Genomic DNA, 20,547 nt, shown 5'->3' with positions numbered 1-20,547 from the left:
GAAGAAAAAAATGACCACTGAATCCAGACAGCGTAAAGGACAATACCGATCCCACTGGGCCCAGTCCCAAACCTCACTGGGGCTACTGCAGAGACCTGCTGGCTGCCGGGGGATGTGGGTCACGGTTGCCACTATGTACTGCTTGCCAGCGTCTTTACTTTGCAAATGCTGGTTATCCATCATGACTGATAAATCACTTCTGTTTCCTGCATTTTTAATATCCTGGAAATGTTACATTAAAGTGCCATTACCTGGAGGCACCATCAGAAAGCAGATCTTCACACCCTGGAGGCACCATCAGAAAGCAGATCTCAGCAATATTTGCTTCACATTGAGATACTGCAGTCCTCGAGAGATATTCTCCATTATTTCAGCACTGGAATTTGGTAAAGTTTAGATGCTTTACTGCATAGTAGCAGTTATTGTGTAGCTGATTCTCACTGAACTGCTCTTTAAACTTTCTAAACTCTGTGCTCTTTAAAATTTATACAGAAACATTGCTGTCTGCTCTTTTTATGAGGAAATTATGGCTGACCCTGAAATAAGTTTTATTGCATTTTTTCACATAGCAATATTTCACACGTAATGTATTATGAAAAACAATTAAAAGGAAATTAAATCTGACACACAAAATCAACAAATATGCTGTGTGCAGTGGTATGATTGCTTTTCTGCAATCTACTTGTTTATGAATTCAGAGTTCAATCATTCATAATGGTTTGCATAATTATTAATATGAATCAGCAAGGTTCGACTGCAAATTAATGTCGTAAGATTCAGTTGACCAGCCTTTACTTACTAATTTAGACGTGGGGTTTCTTAGTAACGTGGCTCTTCATTAGCAAGTTAGCTGCTCCTTACAAACTACATTAGTATATAGAAATCTAAAGCCACCTAAAGGGGTCTACCATTTATATTGATTTGCTATGCAAGTACAGCTTTACCAGTGCACCTTGGGGTTAGCATTTAATTCTGGTAGCAAAAAAGCTGTTAGCGCTTTGATATCCCTTCATGTGTTCCTCTTTCCTTATCCCATCTCTCTCTTCATAAAAAGCACACAATTTTTCTTCTAATTAGGCTGTAAAGTGTACTGAGTAGCATTAGTCCCTCTCAGCCATGCTTACTACCTGCCACATTTCCTTTCTGTTTTTTTTCATCCCTGCAGAAAATAAGTCTCACCGTCTGCATGATGAACAAAAGCCTAAGGTGGAATCCCTTAAATGTAATCATGGTGTGCTAATGGTATGGGATCCGGCAAATTCCAGACAGCAGTGCATTCTAGTATTTCTCTTAATGAACAATCACTCTTCATTTTTGAAAGTCTGGTTTAAAAACAGCTTTTCTATGCAGCATGCATTTCAGGTTTAAATAATCACTGATTATCCAGGCTATAAGTAATAATTTTATATCTTTCCCTAGTCCTTTTAAAAATAATACTGAAAACAAATGTTCTTCTTTTTCCCTAATTTATTTGTTATATCTTAAGATTTATTAGAGTTGCATCAATAAACAGTCCAGTGTGGTGTTTCTGCTTAAACTCTCATTAAATGACACCGCTTAATAAATCACCTTTAGCCTAATGTATACGGTACTGTGATGTGTGAATTGAGCTTAAGTAGAAAAGATCTAAATGGTTACTTTAAAATAAGTAAAACTTGTTTATAGGGCTCAAAATATTTTTGAGCATTTAGTTTGTACAGCTAATACCAAAAAATGTAATTTGAGCATAAATGAAAGGGTTTGAAGAGGACAGCTAAGGAAACACCCAGTGATACTATTCACTTTTATAGTTTCTGAGTGAAATTTTCCAAAGCATCTTAGGGAAAGGGAATTTGACTGCCTTTATGCATTTCTGTTGCGTGTTTGGCAGCCTTATGTCCTATTGCATATCGGTACCTGTTGCTGTTGAAGCTGTGCCACTTTGTGTAGAGTACCCCTTATTTTTTTCAGGGTGCTTAGCCTCTTGGACAGCAACACCCACCACAGCCAGGCTGCATGCAGGAAAAGGAGCACGTTTTCCTGTCGCCTTGCTAACAGCAGTGAATGCAGATGATATGACAAACATCTGGGGTGGATCACCGCAGATCTATGCGTGTTTAAGTTGCCTGTTCCCTTCATATGTGAGCACTGAATCCGATCTGCTACTCTGGCACTGGGAAAAATATTCCTTTGTCACTACATTTCAGCAAAATCCACTGTAATTTTTGTCCCATGCACAGGTATTCCCAGAGTCATGAGTCACCCTCCCAAAGCTTACTTGCCTAAGAGCCTCTGGTTAATGTCTGCCAATGGGGACTTCTGTCTACGGACCCGGCATCTCATATCACCAGTCCCCAAACTGACCTTTGCATCTTGGTGGACACATATAAACCTCAGCTCTGGAGAACCCCAAAGCTTGCAACGGAGATGAGGCACTCGGAGCGCACCTGCATCTTGCTGCAAATAGCTTTGGGACCATGTGATGAACAGTGGCAAGGTCATCCTCATGATGCTACTTGAGACCACTATGCAGGGTAGACAAATTGTCAGTGAGTTAGACAAGTCCTTAAAATGCTGGAAACCAAGTTATTAACGAAGAAAAAGGTAACAAAGTCTTTTTGAGCTCAGTTTGGATGAGTGTGCCTGTAAGGTTTCTCCGCTAATTGTCATTTAAAATACATGCTGACTTCTCTGACTCCTTCACAGGATTGACCCTGTAACACTCCTCAGCGCTTAGCTAGAAAACCTACACATATATATATACAGCAAAATCTGAATGTCCAGCCTGTGTGCACCAAGGTGGTTCCATGATGCAAACTGAAGCGTAGTAAGTACAGATGAGTAAAACCACATTTCTGGTAAGAACTAAATATAAACGCAATATAAATAGAGCACTTAGTACTCTGTGTTATGTGCTATTCAAAACAGTTTGATTGCTACACCATGCATTAGTCTATCAGCATGATTTACAAACTACTAAATACCAGAAGTGCTTAACACACATCATCTTAGTAACCTCAGCATTACGCAGAGAGTCAACTTGGTGAATAGGTACAAGAAGAAACTTGAGAAGGGAATGGCTGCACAACACAACATTTCAGAGGCATAATGACGTTGCCCCTGGCAGGACACTTCATCACTGTCAGCCCAAATCTGTGCCTTTCCTCCAGCGATGCTGCCTTTGCTGCACTCGCTGTCATGCAACAGTGGTACTCCTTTGCCTTGTCACCAGTATCGCTGCCACATTAACGCGATGCAACCAGCATCTTCTGTAGGCCGTGACTGAAAACAAGTTCATTAATACAGTATTACAAAATCCCAAGTAAAAAACCACTCACAGCTAATTTGATAAATAAGCTACTTAAGTATTTTAGAAACTAGCGGGTCAGATCTTCATGCATTATGTTAGTAGATTTGGTTTTCATTAACACCAAATGAAGCCTACGTGAAGTACTTCTATCTCATATTAAAGACATGATGCCAGTGAGCATCTGTTTGGTTGCCAAGTATCAAGAGACCCCTCTAATTATCCATTTTGTACTTAAGATGCAGCAGAGGGAGATTCTACCACTCTGTGGACACGTTCCATAACTTGGCAACTGCCTTACAGTTGCCTTCATCTCGGGAGAACAGAAAAGAGTGTAACTGGCTGGTTCCATTCATCCCCTGTGAAGCAGTATGAAGCACTGATGGCCAGTAACAATTCTATATGCTTAAAAATAAAAGAAAAAAATATTTTGGAGCTCTCTCCCCAGCCCCCTCTTTTATCTGTTGCTACAGCAATGGAAAGAATTTGAAGGCTTTCGAGCACCGGAGATCTCTGAGGGAAGGGAAGGAGTGTGTACAGGGAACACTTCATATGAAACCTACTGGAATTTGCTTTCTTTTTTCTTGAAGAGAAGTATTCCCTGTTGGAAAGGGCCTCACTCTTGGGTGCTCAAATTCCAGTTGGGCCTTTTTGAGATCCAACCTTATGGGAAATGAATAAAAATTTCAGAAACTCCTTCCTGAAGTGGATTCCAAATCTAGGGAGCACCGCTGTTAAATTTCCAGGTGACATAAAAGGTTTGTATACAAAATCCTCGGCTTTAGAATACCGTGTCTTTGGTTCCTATGGGTTTGCCTGACCTGACATCGGACAACTGCGTTGTAAGACCTCTCTGCTCAGGAATATAATGGCCAAAGGCCCAGATGGAGTGAGCACACCGACCATGGTGGCATGAGGCAGATGGAAGGGTGATAATCATTACTGCTGGCAATGGTGCCTTTTTCTTGTTGTGTGATGACAAGTGAGGATGAGACTTTTCTTGGTCAGTAAATATTGCCTGTCCAAGGCCCTGACAATCTGCCCAGTAGACCTCAGCATCCTATAAAGCAGCCAAAGGGATGTAGTGCATCCCACTGTGGGCTCTTAACAACAACATTGGCTATTAAATTCGTGTTTAGCTAAGTAATGAACTGAGCCTGCTCAGACACTACTCTGAATTAAGCAGGAGTATTTCACGCCTATGAGCATCAGGCCCAAATATGGCTGCAAAAGCTTAACTATAGGCAACTATTTTTGAAAAAAACCTAATATCTGTTGTTATCACATTAATACCTATATCACTGGGATCATGGATAAGGCATCTAAGCATTCTGAGGAGCATTTATTTTAATGGTGCAGGGGTAGAGTTGCACTGAGACTTCCTTTAAAAAATGTCCATAGTACCTGTCTGCTAAAGGAGGAGAAAGGAAAAGAAACTTTAAAACTCTTTAGTTCCACCAGATACAGCGCTGGCTGGTTTAAATATGAGAGCTAAAAGCATTATTTCCCTGAAAAAAAAAAATAAATTCAAAAGCATTTGAGGCTTTCAGTGAGCTGTGAAAATACTGTAATACGGAGGAGGAGCATCTAACTCACTAAAAGCTTACGCTCGCAAGTGCGCTAGTGCATTTTGTAGCCAAGTGACTGTGGCAATATAGTGAGATGATTTTATGCTGGCTTTTTCGGTTACTGCTTGCTAGGCTGATAAATGTATGAACTTGAAAGTCTAAAAGGGCAGCAGTCTGAATACACATCATCAGTATGAGTGCGACTGGGGGCATCAGACAGTTGGTCTTGCAAATCTAGAGCTGAGGGGGTTCCTTCCCTGGCATGGGACTAGGCTGGAACAGCAGCCACTGGTGGACCCCTCTGACCTGCACCAGGGGTAGGGCGATGCGTGCCAACCAGCCTGCTTAGCTTCCTCCACAAAGTACATTGACTGTAGGGGGAAGGGAGGAGGTGAGAGAAGTGATTTCAATCTTTCAGTTGGTTGTGGGTAAAGTCCTGCAGCTTTTCATGATATTGAACTCATACTGAAATCAATGGAATTTTTCTCTCAATAAAAGGAAATGTTATTTATCTCATTATTAGCATAAGCTGCAGTTTCGTGTGCACAACCGGAAGGGGTTACTTCTTCAAGTTAGCTGAATCTTGAGGGCCTGTTGTTATTGCTAATTTGAAAATGGCACTGGCATATTATGGTCAGGAAATCCGGTATCATGGGGTTAACTTTTAGCCCTTATACTCAACGCAAATCAGTGAGGAAATTCATTGCTAGGTACAGTCTCTAATTATTTAAAAGATAATTTGCATGCTACACAGAAATAAATTAGCTCCCAGGTGACAGCTGTTCCACTGTGTCCATTCCTGGAACTAGATGCCATGCTGGGAAATCTAAATGCAGACCAAAAGATTAAAACATTGTACTTCCTTGCCTTATAGGAAGGCTCTCCCCAAAACAGAGGCATGAAGAAGGGAGGAGGGGAATGAATGTTTCAAACCAGCAAGTTTAGAAGCTTAATTATCAAACCACAACATTTTCCACAGTCTACATTTTCTTTTCACTGAGGGCACTTCACATCTTGCTAGAAGATACTGCAAGTGGATGTAAGTGTAACGTGTACTAGTTTAAAAGAATTTTTCTTAAAGTCAAAGAGAGAAATTCAGTCCTAACCTCAGGTTTGCATTCACTCAGTCATGTGAGATCATTGCAGACCATTGGAACACCACCCAAAACAGTTTTTCTTCTTTTTATCACACACATAGAAATCAATGAATGCATTTTCATATTCCTTGCCAAAAGATGACCAGACACCACTTTTTATCTACATAAAGACCTCAAGACGATCTTCATCTCACAAGAGATACTAAAACATGTTTCATTTTAATGGTTTTCTAACAGCTAGTCTTCTCAAGGCTAGGTTTTAGCACTGTATATTGTTGCATATTGTACATGTATATGTACATTGTATATAACATTATATTATGCGGATGTATATGTATGGTATATATGACATTATATTATATATTATGAGACGACGTTATATTGCTAGCCTTTTTCCATTGCTTTACCTCCTGAAAGAAGCAATTTCCTGTGCCAGTTTGCTTTGTGCTAGGACTGTTCAGTGGAGATTACAGGCAGTTTGCTTCCTCCTCTCACTGTCTCATCCTTTTCTCACTAGTCTTTTCACTCTGCCTCGGCTGACTACAAAGGGCCTTCCTCTACTGCAGTGGGTTGCTCTTCCATCTCCCACCTTGTAAACTAGCTAGAGAATCCATCCTCCTCATTGTATAGACATTTGTAACAGAAATATCAAATCTGACATGAATGGAAATGTATGTGTGTGCACATGCGTGTGTGTGAAAGGACCAGAAGAAATAAGCGAGCAAGGATTAAAGAACAGCATATGTTAATTGCTACAGAGCAACATATGTGATTTCATTCAAATGACCAAATAGCAAGAAGAGAAGGAACAAACCTGTCTAAAGATAAGGTATAAAGAAGATGAAAAACAGGAGTGGAGGCAATAAAATAACCAGATAAGAAAAACCTGGCAACTGTAATTCAGGAATTTTGCCATGGGCTAATGAGAGGTGAGATAAAATAATGAGGCAAAAGATGCCAAACAACATCCACATCTAAAGGCTGTAAAAGACAAGTCCAAAATTAGTTCATCATCACTAATTAAGAAGAGCTCAAGAGATGCGATGAGGACCTGATAAGAGGTGTCCCTCTGTTTGGCACACTAGTGATCCTGGCCAGACCACCCGGACATGCAGGTTGCGGTGCCTGTGAGTACACGGATGCAAGAGGACCCTGACCTTACACAACTCAGATCCTGGTAAGCAAAGACCAGTTAAGATACAAACAACCTTGCAGGAGCTGACGACTCCCCCAGTGAGTGTATATGCTGCCATCAGATAAAGCTGCACCTCTTACTCTTACAATGTTGACTGGCCTGACTCATCCTATTAACAGATCACCACTGGGATCTTCATAGCTCCTGCGATTTTTAAAATCTCTGTGGATGTTTAGAACTTGATCTTACTTTTAATCCCCGAATCCGCTTGTGCACTGTGTGGGGATCCTACCAGGATCATGGGAGCAAGGGAGGCTAATACATTCTTAATTTCTCTCATGGAGAAAGAAGCTGTCTGTTCAGAAAGTTAATGTCTCATCTCTTCAAAATCTGTGTGCGTGGCTATCAAGAGTGCAGGTGAGCGCAGCTGCACTGAGGTCCTTGGGCTGGGCGACATGCCCAACGTCCAGCAGCAGAGAGAAAGAGAACAAATGCTAGTTTTGCCAAGGTCAGGAGAATACTGCTACCTGTGTTGCAGGCAGAAATCCCAAAGCAAGAGGATTTATTCTCCCAGATGTTGATACTGGTGTGAAACTTGCTAGCACATATAACAACTGACACTGTAACCACATCTGGGCAAACAACAGAGGCGTAAGTGTCTGGCAGTATTTGTGGTTCATAGAAAAGATTAGGTCACAGCTGTGTTTGCATATTGTAACACCATGAAAAAGACTGATGATACCTTGCCACAACCTGAATATTGAGTTTCTTCCAGTGCTCAAAATGTATTAGCTGATCAGCATCAGCTGTGACAAGGAAAGAAAGTTATCTGTCGTCTTAGCCCATATCTCATACAATTGTGTCATCCTCCTTCAGTTTCTACTTAACACCTACTGACAATATACTGTTCATGTGAACTTTACATTTGGTGGGTGCCATTGTTCTCTTGGAAAACAAAACCAACATTTTCTATAAATCTAAATCAATCCCTGTAGCAGCAATAATTCACAAGTTTCGCACTCCTGTCAGCAGAGGCATACAAAAGTCTCCTGAAGTGAAATTTGTAAAGAAGCATTTTTGTCCAAGAAACTTTTCAACCTCACAGTTGAAGTTTGGGTTGATCCTGTCTTTCAGTACAAGATAAGAAGGAAAAAACGAGGAGCTAGACACTGCAATATTTACAATGAGGAGAGAATGCAGGAAGAGGACTGCAAAACACATCAGACGAATTGTGAGAGGCACCACTCCTGGTGAAGCCCTGAGTCCTTTTCCGGGGAGTTCACCCTTTGAGACGGCAGCTGATACCACTATTCGCAAAGTACGGCATACAAACCAATCTTTTGTCATTAACTGAAGGGCCTGGCTAGATCCCCCCTCCTCCCTGATTTCAGCAGACATTCTCATTTCTCTGTCCTTAGCAGCATACAATGCCTTATCCATATTCTGGTGAAGCTTTTTGACACTGAACCAGCAGAAGTGCAAAAGCTAGAGAAAGAGGCACAGGAATTCAGAGGCTCTTAAGTCTCCATCTCAAGATATCAGGTGCTTCATTCACACAGAATTTTGAACCAGTACATTGCTATTATCACGCAAAGTTTATTTTGGACCACAGCATATCCTTTACAACAAACTTTTGCAAACTGTTACCTAAATAACATTGTTTAATCTAAAAATTTTACCACCATTTATGCTTTTCTTCCAATCAGTTATAAATATAATACAATCAGACCTGGAGACTTTTAAGGCACCACCATCAGCTTTGTATCATGATAAAAATTTGCCATTTGTTCCCGTGCTTGGCTTTCTGTCTCTAAAGCAGCTTACATAATGCAGCACTTCACTTCTCTATCTGTGACAATTTAGGTTCCCAAGCCACCACTTGTGAGGGATTTTTTAAAATGAGAATCAAAATAAGATGTATCAGCAATTTCTTCTTTACCTCTTGCTTCAATTACATGCTTAAAGAATTCTACCCCATGAAAGAAACTCAAGGCTGGGGGTCTTTTTTGGTTTTGGGGTTGGGTTTTTTTTGTGTGTGTTTATCTTGGTTTTGTTTGTTTGTGTGTTTGGTTTTTGCTTTTTTTTTGTTTGGTTGTTTTGGGTTTTTTTGTAAATCAAGCTTGACCTCCAAAGCACTTGTTTTCACTGAGGCAGAAGGAATAAAACAAGTTTGGGTTTTTAGGCCAGGTAATTTTTTAAGATACGAAATTCTGGAGAAGTAGCAGAAGATTAAAGATATGGTAGATCACATTTTTTCAGATACTCCTCTCTCAACTCCTTTAATTAATTTTGCATTTCCAAAAGCAATGAAAAATTCTCTCAGAGGAGACAGCACATAAATCTTGGCTAGAAATAGCCAGGTGCTTTAGCCTCTCCCACCCCTTGAGAGAACCTCAGTCCTTGCCTTGGACCACCTAGCCCCCAGGAGTGCCCTGCGCTTGCTTGGGTACAGCGGGCAGAGGGGAGCACCTCAGAAAATCTGCAAGGCCTGATTCACTGCTGCAAAGTGCTGTGGTGGGTCCAAAGCCCGACAAGTTGGATGGGGAACCCCCACTAAATATGCAGAGTCCTGACATAGCCTCCAGCTATAAAATTAAGTTAAAATAACTCCCTTAACACAGAGAACACAGTCTATCGGGTTTGTTTTATCACCAGATAAGCAGGCAAGTTGTTGAGTGTGCCTATCATCATGAGTGATTTTAAATCTCCTTAGAAAACTTTGGCTTAAAAATTTGATTCAGAGTGACAAAAATACTGACTTTTAAAAGTGACTTCTGGATATGAATCTTGAGGAAAACAGGGTTGTTCGGGTTCAGCTTAATGCGTTAAACCTACTGAATATTCTAAGCAAAAGTTATGCAGATACTGAAATGCTCTTTCAGATGAAAGGCGGTTAAGTAAACCACTGTTCTTTCTCCAAAAAAAATCTCAAGACACACAGCTCTTCCCACGAAGGTCGTCAGGGCTTGCATTACCACTGATAATTTTGCCAAATAATGGAAAATATATATATATAAAAAAATCTATCTTTTGTTCTAAGGGAAAACAGCCAGAAGATAAACCATTTTAAGATAAAACTAAAATTCTGCCAGAATATAGATTTTATGCACAATGTTGAGTTGGTCTTACCTGTAAAGATCTGTAATCTGCCCTTCATTCCAGCGATAATAAAGATCATTAAGAAAGCGCTCATGCTGTCCATACAAGCATATGTAGTTGGAGACAGGAAAGGGTTCCTTTGAAAAGCAGGTGATGCTATCTACCATACTATATTTGTTGATATGCATCCTGAAATAATTCCCATGTCTTGCCTCTCCGGTTATAATCTCCATCCCCTGGAACAGAAAATATAAGGAAACCTGTAGAGATGGAATGAACACCTGACTCGGCACACATACAGGATCAGCTAGGGTTTCCTAGCTGATATTTACCATTTTAAAAAAAAGGGTTGCGGACTTTAAATCAAGAATACCCATTCCTGGTAACACAGTTTATACAACAAGGCACTTGGCTATGGACACAAAGATTTTCTGTGTGATTTAGACCTTGATTAACAACACACACAAAACTGCACAGCATACAACTGTGCATGCAGCATGGGCTTTGGTTGCCCAGTCCTGAAAGCCATTTGAGACACCTAAGGGTATCTGGGCCATCCGAACTGGGCTGGCAGTTACGACACAGGATCCATGGGAGACTTGTGACCTCCTGGAATAACAGCTGGAGGTCAGGATGAACTTACATCAACACTAGATGCCTCTGTTTAGACAACTGAATTGAAATCTATTCATCCTAATTTATTATACAGAGTCCATATTACTGCATATATATGGCATATCATAATTTACTATAGGATGCCATCCTGGTGAATGAAGAACACACCAGTATACTTTTACTCTCTCTCCAGATTTATAACTATACATATATATTTTTATATATCTATATACTAGCAGTATATCTGTAGAGTCCATATTTATGCAACATCGTAGAAGCTATAAGATTGTAGGCAGAGGGTTGATGCTACCACATGAATCAGTTACAAGCAAACTTTGATGTTACAACTCAAAGTTTTATTACGTATTGATTAAGCATTTTTGGCGTTATATAGAACCTTCCCAGTAGTCAAAGGTGTGATGTGTTGGAACAGCCTTCCAACAAGGAAAGAAATACCAAGAAGGACCCTGTTCAGTTCTAAAACAAACTTTTAAATTTTGTAAGTGGCACTATGTACTAGATGATTGCCTGCAACTGCAGGAGGCTGGGCTTGATCTCTTAGGATGTTTCCTTCAGGCTATGTTCTAGACTTTTAAATGATGAACTACCATTGCCCTAAAAAAAAAAAATATGCATATACTCACATTACATATATACGCATAAATGTGTGTGTATTTATACACACAAACACATACACATATATGTATGTGTTAGAATTGCTCTCAGTCACTCCCTCTTACTAATTTAAACAGGGGCTGCCAAGTGTTGCTAACACCAACTCCACTATCGATAAAAGAATAATAATGTTGGATGTTGATGCTCCAACTGCAGCATTTAGTTTCAGCTAGTTATATCAATTACTTAATAAAAGACAAAAATGTAAAAATTTGTTTCAAATCTCACATTGCAGTAGGACGATCAAATAGCTTGAAGCTATTTTTTAAAGCTGTATTCATGTTCCAGCTTTATATATTTCTAAAACCTGTTGCTAGGCTACAGTAACCTCTGTTACTTCCGCATCTCTCCGATAATACATTTAACTAGCTTCTACTTCTTTCTTAAGAAATTCTTTTAGGATTTACATGAAGTTTCTGGAGTGGCTTTAAAGATGTTCCCTTTTCAGACAGCAGGTAATCAAAGCTGCAGCAAAAGAATTCTAATCATGTTCTAGCAATTTGGAGTGACAAAACCAATTTTTCTCCCTCTGATAGACCTTTCTGCTTCCCAGTACATGCTGCTTTGGACAGCTCATCCTGCATCTGCAAAGCTGGAAAACAAGGTGAGCCATGCATTGATTCCTCCCCCCAAAGCATGGATTCCTTTTTAAAAAAATAATTCCTTTCTATAGACCATTGCTGTCTGAGTTTTAAAATCAGCACTGAAGTAGTCTTTTAAAAGCCACTCTTCACACCGACTACAAGAATGGGCTTGATGCAGAAATCCCTGAGGAAAAAGGTATAATCTGTAGGAAACAGGAGTTTGCCTAGGTGGATGATCCTCTCTGGCTTTAAAATACATGAATCTAGTCCTTTTCTTATTTCACAAGTCACGTTCTCCAGGAAGAGAAGCATCTCCACGTTTGTACCATGGGACAATCTCCTATGTAGCCCAACTGTGTGAAGTGCTTCCCTCTTTCCTGTTCAAAGATAACTTTCATGATTGCAGCACTAGCTATTTTCTAGCAGTGAAGTACAGAGCATCCCTTCCAGAAAAATATTCTTTTCCTACTAGTCTAGAAATCTAAAAATCAACTGAATTTCACTGACAGACTGTGAAGTTTTATCATCTGTACGCATTTGTAGCACCTTATTCCAAGGAGGAAAGAGGTTAAGCGCTAAGGCTGAAAGCATATTTTAGTGAAATCCAGCTCCAGCTAATACTATCCTATGTCCTCTTTATAGAAATCATGCATCTTTTGAGAAGGCCAAATATCAGAAAGTATGGAAATGAACATCTAAGAGGTTCAGTTAGTTATGTAATTCATACTTTTTCACCTGCTGTACCCAATTTTTATGATGCACCCAGGCTTAGCTGACTGGATTTGTTCTTATGCAAATGCCACCACTACCTTGATGTGCTGTGTATTAAAGGTGCGCTAGGACCTTCAAAAGCAACATATTCCATACGACTGAGAAAATGACTTGTCTCTCTCTACAGTATCAAGCAAAAAGAAAGCCATTCTGAAAAAGAGAGTACTGAGGAAAAGCCAACGCGATAACCTCCCAACCCGTGCTGAGACAAATGGCTCAGGAACCAGGCACAGAACTGAGCCACCAACTCTGGGAAAAAAAGGGTCAAGGAGTTGAGCTGTAGTGCCCCATTAGGGAGCTATTTGAACCCAAAGTGCTACAAATAGTAAGAGTTCAGGGCATTAGGGCTTGACAAGTATTTCCTGCCTTCAAGGACCAAACCCCCCTTCAGTTTAGGTTGATTTTATGGTCAAGGAATTAAGAACTGCAGTAAAGAAGTTAATCAGATAATCTTATCTATATGTATTCCACGTTTAAAATATGACAGTGAATTTACACTAAAATAAATTAAATATTTTCAACTAATCACAGAGATTTATTTTTATGTGGTTCGTTCCATTCCAAAGTTTACTGGTAAGTCCCAGCTCCAGAAGGTCTCTAAATACATACTTAACCCCATGATTAGTCAAGATTTTTTAAAAAATGTATGGTACTTATGCATGTAACTGTGCTATCCTAAATAAGAACATCTTTCCAAATGGAGGACAAAACAAAGAAAAGTTAAATAATGTAACTTACATGATCACACAGTGCAAGTTCTAAGTCCAAGCGGATGGGGACTTCTGGTTTAGAAATATGCAAGTAATTATAACCTCCAGGAAGAACACCTCCTGCCATGAATGAAAATATGGAATTTATTAAATCATAAACAAAGCAGCAAATAAAGTATTTGCTTGCCCTCCTTCTCCCATAATCTTTTTTGCTTGTTTGTTTACTAAATGGCTCTAAACAGAAAACAAGGAACTTATTTTGTTTTGGTGGACTTCATGTTATAAACTTTTTTTTTTGTACTCTTACACATATTGCTGCAGTAGCCACACATTGAAAAGTTCTGATTGTAGTTTTATTGATCTTGAACTTGGAATAAAGACACTGAGTTTGACTGGAAACTATCCATATTTACTGCAATATAAATGAAAGCACAACCTGGTCTGTTATTAGCAAAAATCTACAGCGTAAGCTTTTATTGCAACTCACCTCTCTCCACTGACTATATAAGGAGCTTTGAGGACATTACTGCCATTAGATGGCATCTTAGGTGAGATGGACGTACCCTTATTATGTAACAGCAAAAATGCTAAAGAGGGTATGAAAGTATGACAGAAATCCATTTTGACGTACCTTTAATTTTACAGCCTTTGTACATGGGGATGAGTCTATCTGCGCCTTCTGGTGGCTTAGAAAAGGGCTTAGAGGTTGGATCAAAGATAGTCAGCATAGACGCAGCAAGCTCAGAACCAATCTCTCTTGAATTGAAGTTGCTGTGTGTCCATTCACCTACATAGTATCTCCTGGAGTACTTTGTTAAAGGACCTGCAGCCCTGATACTGACATCATTAGTACAGAATTCGGTATCGATCACAAGTCTTCCATCAAAAACAAGGCAAGCATCATTAATTGCCTTAAAGGCTTCATAATCCACTGTCCTGTAGGCAAAGCTAAAAAATGCCTAAAAAGAGATGTAAATAAGTGTGGGTTATTATATAATAGTTACTGGTTAATTTTGTAAATCAAAACCTAAACTTCATTCTAAATATTATTTTTTTAAGAAAACAAGAACATGAAATAAAGTATGATTTTATATACACAGATAAATCCTTCTGATCCAGTATTTACAGCTACTAAAATTAAAACAAAGACAGTAGAGTGGAGAGTTACTAAACCAGACTCATCTACTTCTGGTTATTACATGAGTTTTATTTTAAAAGCTATTATAATATTAACTATGTCAAACAGCCTGAGAGGATGTGCCTATTTTCTGCATTAGTATGAGCACATGAAATAGACTTGAACTCTCGAGGAAGTTGGTTTTCTTCTTCAAAATGCTCAAGCCAAACTGAAAAGCTAAGTAATGGAAAAAGTACAATTTACTTTGCATTTTAGCAGGGTAACTGTATATTACAGATATTTTTCCAACTGTTGTGCCTAACTGCTTACCAAACTATGTTACTATGGCTACCAGCACAGGGATATTCAATGAAATGGAGAGACAGGAAATTCAAATTGTGCAGAGGAAATGTCATCCTCATTCAAACTACAGCAGCAGAAGGAAGCCAGGGGAAGCTGTGGAGGCCAACACATTTGTGACAGGTAGAAAAGGACTGAATAATTACAGGAAAAGGAAAGCATTCAGATTTATTATACTTGATAGTGATGCAGATTTTGGAAAGCATATCCAAACTTTGTCAGGACTGAAACACATCTCTAGCTATTCCAGATCGGGATACTACTTGATTTTAGAGGCAGACTAATCTGTACCTTCTTACTCCTTGGGACTACTGTGCCTGCAGCAACTGGGCTGACCACTCTCAGAGACAGGGCACAGGTCTAAATCCATCTACATCATCCAGGTCAGCCCAGAGGGGGCGATGTCTCCAAGTAAAGTACTTGGTACTTTTGGCAGTCCCTTGCTAGGTCTGGTAATGAACACAGCAGATACCTATTCACGATGTGAATATATATATTCACTATATTTTGGCTTGTGGGACTGAAAAAAGATGCGACTTCCATTCTTTGAAAACACTGCCTGTACTGTCTTACTCCTCCTTACAGAACTGGCCCTGAGGTAGCGATTTATGTTGGGACCAGCATCTACTGAAGCCGTGAGCTCATCTTCCCCACAGGAAGATTTCAAGGGCATTGAAAGAAAATCACCCTAAATCCTTAAATTCCTCCTCTAAGTCTCAAAGAAAAAAGCTAGTGATAATTCCCTTCTTTTGTCTTCTTGCGGCACCTGCATAGTCCCTCTCCTGGGACATAAGGAAGCAGATCAGACCTCATCTCCCCAAAATAGGAGCTGAGGCAACGCCATCGCGACAAGCACTACAAAGCAGGCGGTGCTGGAAGCGGCCACCGATTCGTCCTACGCGTTAGGCATCGGTGTGGAACAGATGTGCACACAGCACGTCATGCAAAATGTGCTGGATGCCTGAAGAGCCGCTTTGAAATCCAGCGCAGCGCGAGAGCGAGGACTGCGGGGTCCCGCCACAGCCCTCGCCTTTTGTCTGCACGCTCCGCACAGACTCCACGCATTGATTAGCAGAGAGGAGCTTTTGAATCGATTTAGAGCCACGCACATCTGACATTTCTCTTGATATGTGTTTTATTTGGTTTGCTACATTGCCTCGAAGTGACTTTAAAGAGGCAAAAGCCCATCTGAAATACGGAACAAAAAATGTGCTCACTAAGGAAAAAAGAGCCTATTCAAATGAAGCTAAGAGAGGCGCTGGGGAAGGTGAAGCTTGCATCAACTGGAGGTGTCCCAGTCCTGAAACATGAGAAATGAGGAGCAGGTAAGTGAGGCTGGGTCAATCCAGCTTGGAACAGGGAGCACAGGCACAAAACAGTCCCTGCCCCAGGCCCTCACCTCCGTCGGAGCACCACAGATGGCAGAAGCGGGAGAAGCTACAACTATGAGCAGCTTCTTTGTACTTGCCTCTTACAAAGGATAAACTGGAAGCTGGCAGAAAAAAGGTCCCAAGAATAAAGCAAAACAAGAGTGCACACTGGACATTGAGGATTAAAAGTAACAAGAATGACAAGGTTGAGAGGTGTTTTAAACAAAATCATGGTCTGCAAAGGGTACAGATGAAGACGGACCGTCTCTCCAGAGCCCTTATAAAGAGCTTTCTCCTTCATCAGTGCCCTCAGCTTTTAAAATGATTAGACAACAAGCTGAATGTTGCTGCCCACCATCAAGAAATATTACTGTACAGGCTGAGGAAAGGGTGAAGACTTATCAGACGAGCATGTGTTATCTCGCTGCCTTCATCTTGAACAGCTCGAGACATAACCGTATCACGGCAAACTAACATCAGTAATACGTCCTTCCCTTAGTGTCAGCCTCAGGGAGGACACGGTTGTGACCTGGGTAAAGGTATTACCCAATTACACCACCAAGGAGCTTTCCTGTGGACTAAGGGCAAGCATCAGATGCTCACGACCAGCTGGATGAGCCAGTTGGAAGAAAAGGCACGGGAACGAGAGGGAGCTGGAAATTTTAGCAACGCTGGTACGGCAGAGATGCAGCAGCAGAGGAGCCAGAGCCTCTGGGCTTGCTGGTATATAAAACAAGTAATGACCTACGCACAGTTAAGGGAATTCTAACCATCTAGTACACCCAAAATCAGGGAAGCTCTGCCCGCGAGGGCAAGGGGACCACACAGCCCCACGTCCTGACAGGCAGGACGGTGTCACCAGAGGGGAGGGGAGGGGACGGCTGCAACCTCCAGGCTGGGAGCCATCTGTCAGCCCGGGAGGGGAGGGAGGGAGAGAGGGAGGGAGGCTGCTGCTTTAGGAAAAGAGGAGATTTTCTCCCGTTGTTTTTATCCTTCAGGACTCAACAAATTAAGCCTCTAAGAACTGCCAATCAACAGTTGATATTGGCTCAAATCCCAAAAGGCCCAGAGCTGCTGCAGTGCCGATTCCTGCACAGCCTGCTCCCTTGTGAACCCAGCTGCCTTCCCGGCGAAGGCTGCTCTCCGGAGCCCTGTCCTCCTCTGAGCCTGTCCTGCCAGGCAGCTAAAAGCAGATACAGGAGCCACACAAGACAGCTGAACCGGTTTTGGAGAATATAAAGCTCCTGACCTCACAAATAATTGCCCATCTCTCATTTTAGAGGCTGGGTACGGGAGACCTCAAGAGGGAAGAACCGTGGCTGGAGGAAGGATGGGCAGGGAGCACAAAAGGGCAAGAGAAACAAACCACGAGGAAATGGGGGTCTCCAAGGAATGGCACAGGCCACACAGGTAAGGTGGTGGGGAAAAGAGAGGGAGTTGATGGGGAGATGGTGAACAGATACTAAGTTGCAAGAACAAGAACCACATTGAGATGTCTGTGGAAGAAGGATAAAAACAGAGGGATTTGAGGGAAAGGGGAGAGAAACTGAAGAGCCGCACGTGAGGAGAGCGTGGGAAGAACATCACTACTGATACAGGGACCAAAGTCAGGAGACTGCTAGCGGATAAAAGTGCTATGCAAGGTCTTCACCTCCATCAGGAAAGGCTTAATTATCCATACATTAAAAAGAAAAGGGTTGGGAAAACCCAACGATTTAGAGTTTCCAGTGCAGGGGAGGTGGCAGGGACCACCGACTCCTGGGGAGGCACACAGCTCTTCCTTTCCGGAATTACAACAGACTCGCTGCACAAAGAAGCGTGCCCGCAGCAGTGCGTTGAGGGGGCCATACGGCTTCCGACAGATACAGGTGTTGAAGTGACTCTACTAGAAGTGCTCACTCACATGGATTAGCCCAATAAAGAAAAACAGAACTATTCCACCCGTTAGGAAAGGCTAAAACCTGTCCCAAATCTCACAGTGGGGCCATACCTTTCACTGTGCATATCATTTACTGACATATTGATAATATAGGCAAACAAAAATGCAGTCATTACATAGGGGGAGGAAAGTCTATTTAAAAATATATTTCAATTAAGTTACATAGTAGTAGGCCTCTCTAGCCTAACATTATTGGCTTCTACTGCGACTTAAATCTTAACCAAATACACATAACTATAGGCAGGAGTTACTGTATGCATTTAAATAATAAAAGGATTTCTAGAATTATTTAGAAAATTAATTAAGAGTATTTGTCACTCAGCAGTGAACAACTATTTATGAGTCAGGTGACTTAAATACATTTTAATCCAAATCATTCAGGGCATTAACAATGGTTTTATTTGAATTTTTAAAAAACAATCCTTTAGACTAACAAGCGAACGTTTAGTCTTCTAGAGACAACGAGAAAATAGATAAACCAATGAGGGACTATCTGAATTTGATGGTCTTTGTCTTAAAAAACAGACTGAAAGAAACACAATGAAAGCATATACTTACTGAACACTGCAATTTAAATGGTTTTCTACTAGTAGTGAAAGCAGCACATGTGATAAGGTCTGGGTCGTTGCCTTCGTTCCACTGTGCCAGGATACTGTCATAATAAACAGAGACGCCAGCCTTTGACAGTGCCTCCTGAACAGCACTTTCGATTTCGTTGTTGTTAAGGCAAGTAACATTTGAGCTGAGTGGAGGCTGTACGAGATGTATGCGAGAACCATCAATTCCAAGAGACAACAGGGTTTCTACCGTGGTGTAAATGTCAATTGTATTCCCATAGACAATGACGTTCCCTAAGGGGAAAAAGGGGGGGGGAAATTTCTAAGATGTACAATGAAAACCTTATTAGTATAACTCGGATGATAATAACATGAAATTGCTCTCTTTGACCCTCTTATTTCTCTGATGCTATGAAGCAAACAATGTTACCTAGCAACAGTAGCTAAGATAATTTAGTGAAGAATCTGTACAAAACATCCCACAAAGTAGGCAAGTACTTAACATAGAAGTATGACATTCATTCTGACCCCATAATTTGAAATTATTTTGATTGAAAATCCGCTAGGGGAAAAAAAAAAACAAAACAACAGGTTTTTATTTTGTTCTCCTCTCCCTCGTCAATTTTGCTCATTCAAAGGACTTATTGGGGGGAGGAGGACAGGTGCAAATTAAGTACACCATGCAGAAGAAAACCACAAACTATGGAAAGACAAAGTTATCGAAAACAAGCCATTGTGCAATACGGGAGGTCACCAGTGCTGCCGCTTCCTTCCGCAAAAGCCTAATCTCCAGACAATGGAGACACCCCTGCAGACGTACCCCTGTGCCTGCTGCTTCCTATCTGCCGGCTTGTCTCACCGAACTGCCCCGCTGAGGGGCACGGGCGGCCGAGGCACTGACGGGGAGGGCTGGCAGCTCTGCACCGCTCATCGAAGACAGCTGCCTCCCTCCAGTGCATGTCAGAGAATGCCCAAAACCTACATGCCTCAAGTACGTGCTTCGAACCAGCCAGCCTCCGTCCTTGCACACTACCCAGAAATCAGCAAGCTCGAGACAGACATTTCTGATCAGTTGGTATGAAAACAGCGTTTGGGATATCGCTGCTCCTTTTGCAGTGCGTTGTCACTAGAGCAACACCCACGATTTAAACCAGCTCCATCTTTCCACCCACTGGGTGAAGGGAGCTCTGATTCAAACCCACATCTCCCAGCTTCCAGGGGACTGCTCTTAACTACAAAGCTGCAGGCTACATGGTAGGATCTTGCAAATTCTTACTGAAGTGTCGCCACTGCAAACCGCATAGTTAAAGCTGAGAGCAAATACGTGAGGGGTGGGAGGGAAGAGGTGCTGTGTGACTCTCTAGCCTAATGGCTAAAGCCCTCCTGGCAATGAGGGAGGCAGAGCTGGGATGCACAGAGAATCCGTGTGTTCTATCTAAGGATGCTTTAATATAAAACACATAAACATTCTTCTGAGCAGGGACTGAAATGTCGTCATCTCCTCACTGTTCCCTTTCCCCCTGCTTGGAATAGGAATCGTTTTTCTGCTCTGTGATCCACTAAGCCTTCAAGTCATCCATGCAAAATGGCGTAGGTCTCGTAGGACAGACTGGGAACTCCTTTCCTGGTGGCTAAAGACCCTTTGCTACAAGGGCCACAGGCCA

General features: G+C 41.4%; 1 protein-coding gene across 1 annotated transcript in view; it reads right to left on the bottom strand.

The window, feature by feature from the left end:
• Positions 1-20,547, bottom strand: part of CFAP61 (cilia and flagella associated protein 61) — a 108,928-nt gene that overhangs the window by 7,385 nt on the left and 80,996 nt on the right. The window contains 4 exon segments of the mRNA XM_009886047.1: positions 10,216-10,421; positions 13,569-13,660; positions 14,172-14,499; positions 18,885-19,177. Of these exon segments, the coding sequence (XP_009884349.1) occupies positions 10,216-10,421; positions 13,569-13,660; positions 14,172-14,499; positions 18,885-19,177 (919 nt within the window).

This window comes from Charadrius vociferus, unplaced genomic scaffold (assembly GCF_000708025.1).
Source record: "Charadrius vociferus isolate BGI_N301 unplaced genomic scaffold, ASM70802v2 scaffold455, whole genome shotgun sequence".
Lineage (NCBI taxonomy): Eukaryota > Metazoa > Chordata > Aves > Charadriiformes > Charadriidae > Charadrius > Charadrius vociferus.
The sequence above is the reverse complement of the archived record's forward strand: the minus strand, read 5'-3'. Positions and strand labels throughout refer to the sequence as shown.